This window comes from Raphanus sativus, chromosome 9, assembly GCF_000801105.2.
Source record: "Raphanus sativus cultivar WK10039 chromosome 9, ASM80110v3, whole genome shotgun sequence".
In the NCBI taxonomy this organism is placed as follows: Eukaryota; Viridiplantae; Streptophyta; class Magnoliopsida; order Brassicales; family Brassicaceae; genus Raphanus; species Raphanus sativus.
The window spans coordinates 20,204,407-20,213,676 of NC_079519.1; the positions used below are offsets into that span (position 1 = coordinate 20,204,407).

General features: G+C 34.8%; 1 protein-coding gene across 1 annotated transcript; it reads right to left on the minus strand.

The window, feature by feature from the left end:
- Positions 1–2,900, minus strand: LOC130499844 (uncharacterized). Its single transcript, XM_056994287.1, has 6 exons — positions 2,544–2,900; positions 2,380–2,442; positions 1,679–2,312; positions 1,446–1,582; positions 309–392; positions 1–168 (listed from the first exon to the last, which is right to left on the minus strand). Exons 1-6 carry the CDS (start codon positions 2,898–2,900, stop codon positions 61–63), a joined length of 1,383 nt encoding a protein of 460 aa, XP_056850267.1. The 3' UTR covers positions 1–60.
- Positions 2,901–9,270: the final 6,370 nt, after the last annotated feature.

The following is a 9,270-nucleotide window of genomic DNA, read 5'->3' on the forward strand; positions in this document are numbered from 1 at the left end:
CTTGCATCAGTCATCTGCATCCAAAGGCAACACATGGCATGGTCAAAGACATTCTCCAACTCAAATCCAACAAACTGGATAAACTTTGATTGTCATAAATGAAAAAACCTGCATTGGTTCCGCATCAGCAGGCTCATTCTTCTCTGTTTCCTCATCAGTTAAACCCTCCTTAATCACATTAAAAAGAAAAACAAATTGTTATTTGTTTACCACGTACGAAATAATCATATTACTATTTACCCATTTTAGCATAAATCAAGATTCAGATTAATCTGTTTACAACTATAACAATCTAACGATTCCCTAACCTTTAACTCAGTGGGTGACATGTTCAAAATCTTTTCAGGTTTTAACTCGCCATTGAGCAGTCGTTTAGCCAGCAGTGCAGTGTTCTACAGACGACAAAACAAAATGTAATTAATGTTGATTATAAGGCATTCAAATTTTGGCATGTCATATAACAGTGTCACATTAAATTCATAGATCAAATAGGGACAAGACTTGGGTTCACCCCCTATGGTGAACCTTCAAATTCACCACTTATCTAATAACCAATCAAAGTGCCAACTAGATTAATGATTAAAAATATTAAATAATTTTTTCAAAAATCAAAATAATTAAAAAAAATAAATAGTGTCAATTTTAATAATGCTAATATCACTATCTAATCCATAAACTCAAACTCTATACCCTAAATCCAAATTTTAAATCCTAAATTCTAAATTATAAACCCAAACTCTATACCCTAAACCCAAATTCTATACCCTAAACCCAAACCATAAATCATAAACCCAAAAACATGAACTCTAAACCCAAACCTATACCCTAAACCCAAATCCTAGACTCTAAACCCAAAACGTAAATACAAAATCCAAACCCTATACCCTAAATATTTGGATTAATATTGATGTTGTTCTTTTGAAATTTAAGGTTAAGAATTAAATTTTGGATTTAGAGTTCATGGTTTGGGTTACTGTCTAGGGTTTGGGTTTAGGGTCTACGGTTTGGGTTTAGAGTTTATGGTTTGGTTTTAGAGTATAGGATTTGGGTTTAGGGTCTATGGTTTAAGTTTAGGGTATAATTTTGGGTTTAAAGTTTAGTTTTCTTGGTTTATGATTTATGGTTTGGGTTTAGGGTTTAAGATTTAGGTTTAGGGTATAGAGTTTGAGTTTATAATTTAAAATTTAAGGTTTAGAATTTGGATTTAGGATATATAATTTGAATTTAGGGATTAAATATTGACATTAGCATTATTAAATACGATATTATTTATTTTTTTAATTATTTTATAATTAGTCTAGTTGGCACTTTAATTGGTTATTAGGGAGGCGGTGAATTTGAAGGTTCACCATAGGGGGTGAACCCAAGTCTTGTCCATCAAATAGTAAGAATATGGAGCATACTTTCGAAAACAATCATGAAATGGCATGAATGCAGATTCTAACCTTGAGATTGAATACCAACGTCCTTATCCTTTGATTGTATTTAGAATAATCTGATGCAACAGAAACATGTAAAGCCAGCTCAAGGGCACACACAGGAAGAACCGCAGCATCTGGCCAGAGAAAACTCTCATCCTGTCAAAAAATTTAAACAAAAAGGGTTATGAAAAGTGAGTGACTGAAAATACAGCCTATTTGGAGTACGATTGGAAAGGTTAGAAAAGTTTAGTATAAGACATTTAATGGATTCTCGTGGGATCCATGTGAACTCACATTTGCTTCATCACCAGCGTTAAAGCATATGTTCTGGACTGCTTCCAGAAGCTTTGCCAAACACTTGTTACGGTGAGCATCATCTGTTAGTGAATCAAACTTTTGTAAAATAGAATGATACTCTGATGAAATAGGAAAGGTATACTCTTCCTCCTTTCTAACATCAACAGGAGTTATGTTAACTTCCTGGGAAGATCTTTCAGCCTTCTCTAAATCTTCCTCAGTTTCAAGGTCAGGAAGATCACCCAATCGCGACAGTGACTTTTCCATAAAGAGGTCAATTTCATGTTGCTTGGAATCTTCATAAACCTTATCAGTAAACTTCCACAGCTTCTTTTCAACAGTATCATACACCCTTCGCACGATAAAACCACGCTTAGCTTTCCATTTCGGAAGTTGCTTATGATCTGGAACATAATTCACCCCGCATCTATGCATCACAGATTCTGCTGGGAACTCATCTCGATGGAAACTGTAGAACAGTTCTCGTCTATCATATGTTTCCCAGTTTCCTCCATCCTTTTTCTTTGCTTCTTCTTGACGATAAAACCACTGTCCCAGAATCACCATCCTTCCATCTTCTTTTTGGGTAATATCCTACCAAAAAAAAGTCTTACTTAAGCATATATACACAAAACATATTCAGCCGCACGTACACAAATACCTTGATAATGGCAATATAAGGCTTTAGAATATTGCCTTCTACATTCAACAGAACCGATTCCTCCTGTGCAAGAAAGGAATGTCAGAGAGACTAGAAACAAAGCATTCAGGTGCAAAGAAAAACTTCTAGTCTAATAAAACATTAATCTAGTCAATACAACTCACCAGCTCGTATCTTTTACCGCGGTTCTCGAACTGCCTGTAATGGGTTCTTCTGCCTCTTCCTCTGCCCGTAACTTTAACCGGCTCACCAACCGGTTTCACGTCATCCGGCTTCACTTTCTTCGGGGGAGTTTTGTCGTCATCTTTCTTTCTCTTCCTCTTCCTCTCGGTCTCCTTCTCTTCCTCACCATCTTTATCATCAGACTCATCATACAGGCTGACCTTCTTACGCTTCCTCCCCCTTCCCTCCATTGTTTCCTCAGGTCTCCTTGAGTTCTGTCCCTGAGACCTCGTCTCCACTACAAAATCCTCTTCGTCATCACTCGAGTACACCAGAGAAAACCTCCGACCCGACACCATTTTTCTTCCTCCTCCCTGTGTGAATAAGAGAGCAGAGACAGTTAATAAGATACGTTGTTGTTTCGTAAATATGATAGAACGTAGTATGAAGTATATTCACACACCTTTGGGTTTTCCAAAAAGGTTTGATACATACATATAGATACTGACTTACAGTTTTATAAGCCTTAGATTTATTTTATTGCTAAATTACCTTGAAGGACTTTTATGGAGGAATCTAGTTTATTACTTTACCATCTTAGTCTCGTTTTGAGAAGTTTGTGTGAAAACTATTTTGGTACTAATTTAATTACGTTTTTAACAAAATTTAAGCGAAAATTTATTTTATCAATTTACAGAAATTTTTAGCTTAAATGTAGTTCGATACAAAAAATATTATTGAAGGTTTCACCACATAATTACTAAATATAATATTTGATTTAATTTGATATTTTTAAAACATTTTTTTTAGTTAAAACATGTTTTATTGGTTTAAAAATACAATTTATATCAAAACAATTGGTCAACTTTATCATTTCGGGATATTTTTGTAAGAAAGTAAGGATGGTCAAATTATTATTTAGGAAAATTTATTAACAAAACTAAGATTGGTCAAAGTATTTAATATAAATATGGTCAACTTTCTCATTTAGGATATATTATTAACATAAATTATAATTTTCAAAGTAATAAAAAATAAAAGGTAATCACTAAACTACAATGTTTATAAGTAGAGATTAGTATCTCATAAAATGAGTATGAGGCAGTTTCTGGCTAACTTATAAACTTTGAAAAATCATCAATTCAATTTGGACACAAGATTGAGAAATCTTGTAAGATATACGGGATATTTTAGGTATTCAGAATATAGGAGGAATGGGTTTCTATTTGGGCCTGCCGAAAAACATTGGTGGGTCAAAAATTTAGGTGTTTGGATTTCTGCAAGAACGCCTAAATAATAGGATTAATGGCTGGATTTTTAAATTTTTTACTAAAGGAGGGAAAGAAGTGGTTATCAAATCAGTAACCACAGCTTTACCCAACCATGTGATGTCTTGCTATCGTCTACCAAAGATAATAACAAAGAAATTAACGAGTATTACAGCTCAATTTTGACAGAACCCTGGAAGAAGAACTAAAGGAATGCATTGAAAATCTTGGGACAAGGTCTGCATTGGCAAAGAGGATGGTGGATTGGGTTTCAAAGATATAATGGATTTTACACGGCTATCCTGGATAAGCAGTTATGGAGGCTGGTGGAGAAACCAAACCCCTTATTTTCGAGAGTCTTTAAAGGAAGGTATTTCAGGAATGCTTCACCCCTGGAACCGATTAAATCATATTCACCGTCATATGGATGGCGAAGTATTAGCTCAGCTAGATCTCTGTTTAGCAAAATACTAATTAAAAGGGTGGGAACATGGTCATCCATATCGGTATGGAAATGATCCCTGGCTCCCAACCACTCGCCCGAGACCATCAAACAAAAATCAAATTACCAGCCTTCATAGTAATCCTGATCTTACGGTTGATCAACTGATAGATCCAGAATTACGAATTTGGAATTCTCAGGAAATACAGGAATTAGTGGATCCCCAAGATACAAAGATCATAGAAAGTATACCTCTGAGTAGGTTTATCCGAGGGAATAGAGACGGATGACACTTTACACAAAATGGAAAGTACACGGTAAAATCAGGGTATTAAGTGGAACGGATTTATCCAGATACAGCCAAACCGGCTGCAGTATTTGGGCCAAATGTGGATTCACTTAAAGCACATTGTTGGAAAGTTTGCTGCCCGCCAAAGATTAAATATTTTCTATGGCAATTGGTATTAGGATGTATATCTGTCAGAAATAATTTAAATACGAGAGGGCTATCAGGGGACTTGTACTACGATAGATGTGGGGCTACAGAGGAATCGATTAACCATGTGTTTTTTGAATGCCCTCCAGCGCGTCAGGGCACTGTCCAATATCCCATCTAACTCAACAATTTTCCCAACGGGATCTTTGTTCACAAATATGGATTACCTATTTCGGTGAATACGGCCCGAAATGGAAGATCATCAATTTGCTTGGATATTATAGTATATTTGGAAAGGAAGAAATAATAAGGTCTTCAGTAATTTGGATATAGATCTACGGGAGACTCTTCAACTGGCGGTAACAGAAGCATGGCTATGGGCTGAGGCCCAAATATTGCAAGTGCCAACACAAAATCCACAACAATCGAATCTGCCGATGATTCCCGACATGTGGTGTTTCGTGGATGGATCTTGGAAGGAAAATGAAGTTTTCTCTGGGCAGGAATAGTATAGTACACTAGAAGGCTTCACAGGACTAATGGGAGCACGGAATATAAGGGCTTCTCTCTCTCCTCTTCACGCGGAGACAGAAGCTTTAGTATGGGCAATGGAATGCATGAGGAATTTGCGTCAGTTTCGGGTCACGTTTGCAACAGATTGTCTGCAACTGGTGAAGATGGTTTCTGAACCAGAGGAATGGTCGGCGTTTGCTAACTATTTAGAAGACATAAAGACGTTGAAAGAATCCTTCCACAGCTTGGAGATCATTCATGTACCTCGCATACAAAATTTGAAGGCCGATGGCTTAGCATGTAGTGCTAGGAAACAAACGTCATTTGTTGTGCACATGGATGCAGAGCTACCGTTTTAGTTTACAGAGTCTGTTTGAGTCTGTAAAAGTCGATGACAAAAAAAAACAGTCAAGACTAGTATTTTCCACTATAGGAAGTTTATTAATAAATCATGATATATACTTCGTTGTTGTGAATCGAGAGAGAAATATAACTATAGTAGAATCTATATAAATTAATAATGTTAGAACTACACCAAACTATAACTTTTTTATTAATAAAGAAATTATTAATTTATCGATATAGTAATTGAACCAAAAATTCAATTTGAGATTATAAAATTATATTATTTTATAGAGATTTTTTCTTATTTCATATACATCAATACATATATATGAATACAAGTTAGGGTTTAGAATCCTCTAGAATATTGGTTTAAGGGTCCATACAAACATCCATGTAATAGCTCATAACATTTAGTAGTGCTTGTTTAATAATTTTTCTTTTGGAATTTTTTCAGATAAATATCGTTAAGGCTATTCCTCAATTATTTAAATATGATTAATATTTTTCCACATAAATCTATATTATTAAAACTGAGTACCTTTTAGTACTGTTTAAAAACATAGATAACATTTTAAATGAAAATTGGTTGGTAACTTGGATAATAGTATTTTTAATATTTTTTTTATTCACACATTTATCTATTACATTTACAATAAATTATGTACTTTCCTTTTATATTACATTTTATTTACAGATTCTGCAGTTGTATTTATAATCAATTTAAATTAATTAATTAAATTTCCAAAGTTTATCTAACCAAATCAATATTTATATATTGACCATTATCAATATTGTACGAATATCAACCAAATCGCATGTACTAAAAAGAGATAACCTTTTTCACCGAATTAACTAAATCGTCAAATTACAAAACATTAAAAACATACATGAGATTTTTTTATAAAACCAACGGTTTAAGAATTTATGTTGAACATAAATTAAATCAAACACCCCCACAGGAGTATGGATCAAATTCTAGTAAATTATTTAAAAGTTAAGAAAAAAACATATTTCTAAACGAGATATTACTACACAGTGCCCGGTATAACACTTTCGGATGGTCTAAACAAATTTTTATTATGTTTTATTTTTATCTAGGATCAGATATATATTTATAAGAAGATAAAATGTCATATTACAATTTCATACACTAATTCTTCTCGATAAAAACAACTTAATGAAGTCAACCGAATAGCAAGGTTAATCAAAATTATAAATTATGTTTATATATATACTCCCTCTGTTTCGAATTAGATGTCTTTTTAGAGCAAAAATTTTGTTTCAAAATAAGTGTCGTTTTATGATTTCAATGCAAAATTTATTGACTTTTTATTCTAAGCTATTTTCTATTGGTTAAAATCTTGCTAGGTGTATTGGTAATGATGTTTTTGTCTAGTAAATATACAAACTTAAATGTTTTATTAATTTGTGTGTCGAAGTCTATAACGACAAGTTAAACGAAACAAAGGGAGTATGATATATACAAGTGTTTTTACTAGCTTATCCTATGTTTAAGTCTTTTATCAATATGTGTTTTGAAGTCTTTTGGTGTTATCTGGTGGGTTTAGGTTTTAAGTCTACTTTAAAAAAGAATTTGAACTAGATACAAAAAAAGAGAATGAAAGATGCATTATTATGCAGATGCCTCAGAAGTTTAGTAACATATGAAAAAATTTCCACAGTGAGAATGAGCTAAAGTTTGGACAGAAGATAAAGAATTGACTTCTCTTTCCAATACGATGGGGTGAGGGGTGAGGGGTGAGGGGTGAGGGGTGAGGTCGATCCATTGATTAAATCAAAAAGTTATGAAATTTGGTTGCATTTTAGAGACAACGGTGAAGGAAATTATGAGTCCGTGAGGATTTTGGAAGGATAAGATTTTGCAGTCGATTTTCAGAAAATGGGTCCTCAATGATTAATTATGAGGGTAGTCAAGGAGGAAGGATCTGGTTAGGGTGGAAGGATACAGTGCGTATGACTCCGGTCTACAAATCAGATCATATGATAACTTGCTCGCTGGGCTTACAGAACGAGGAAGATTTCTTCTGTACTTTCATTTATGCAAGTAATTCGGTGGAGGGTAGGAAGGAATTATGGGAGGATCTCTGTCACCACAAAAAGTCTTTATTATTTCAGAATAAGGAGTTGTTGATTATGGCTGACTTTAATGAAATTTTGGATGGTGAGGAGAACTCAGGTTTCACAGAGTTAGGAAGACTTCAAAATGGAATGAGAGACTTCCAGAGGATGGTTTTTCACTGTAATTTGACGGATATGGGTTAGCAAGGCCCTCTATTTACTTGGTGTAATAAGAGAGAGAATGGAGTGATTTGTAAGAAGTTAGACAGAGTGTTAATGAATGATGCTGTTCAGAAGGTTTCCCAATGCTTTTGCTTTGTTTGAATCAGGAGGCTGCTTTGATCATATGTGATGTAAGATTTAGGTGCTGCCGCCAAATGAGAGAGTTCGTAGGCCGTTTAAGTATATTAATGCTATGAGAAAACTTCCACAGTTTCTCCCTATGGTGAAGGAGTTTTGGAATCAACGGAGGTCTTATTTCATTTTTGCTCTGTATAGATTTTCAAAGAAGCTGAAGAATCTAAAGCCTCTCATTAGGGAGATGGGGAGGGATCAACTTGGCAACCTATCGAAAAGAGCCAAAGAGGCACATGATACTCTTTGTGAAAAGCATAAGCAAACGTTCTCTACTCCAAATAACAATACTATCCAGGAGGAGGCAGAAACCTATGAGAAATGGTTTCATATTGCAGACTTGGAAGAAGATTATCTTAAGAAAAAAGAAAAACTTCACTGGTTGGAGGTTGGAGATCAAAACAACAAAAGCTTTCACAGTTCTATCAAATCTCGTCAAGCTCAGAATGCAATTCATGAGTCAGATGTTGAAATGGTACATAGTAAAAACTCATATGGAGATAAAAAAGAGGCTGACTGATTTTTCTCTGAATTTCTGAACCGGAGTCCAAGTAGTTACCAAGTTACAACGGTGGAAGAGCTAAGGGATCTATTTGAGTTATGGTGAACTCAGGAGGACTGCTATATGCTTGAGAAAGAAGTTACAGAGGACGAAATCTGCAAGGTGCTCTTTGCTATGCCTACGTATAAATCTCCAGGACCAGATGGATATACTTGTGAGTGCTTCAAAACCACATGGAATATAGTAGGACATGATTTTGTTGTTGCCACTCAGTCAGTGTTCATGTGTGGTTTCCTTCCTAAAGGAGTAAACTCTACAATCCTTGCACCGATTCCGAAGAAAACTGATTCATTGGAGATGATGGATTATAGACCCATAGCTTGCTGTAATGTGTTATACAAGGTGGTGTCTATGATTCTTGCCAATAGATTGAAGAAGATTTTACCTCGAATCATCACTCAGAATCAGTCAGCTTTCGTTAAAGGCAGGTTTGATGGAAAATGTTTTGTTGGCCTCGGAGTTAGTAAAAGATTACCACAAAGGTGATGTGTTCCCAAGATGTCTAATGAATATCGACATCTCAAAGGCATTTGACTCTGTTCACTGGGATTGTGTTCTGAAGAGTTTAGAGGCTTTAGGGATCCCATAGAGATTTATTCATTGGACAAGACTGTGCATCACTACACCGTCATTCTCGGCCTATATAAATGGAGATCTAGCTGGATATTTTCAAAATTCTAGAGGCCTGAGACAGGGATGCTCCATTTTTCTGTATTTTTTCGTACTATGT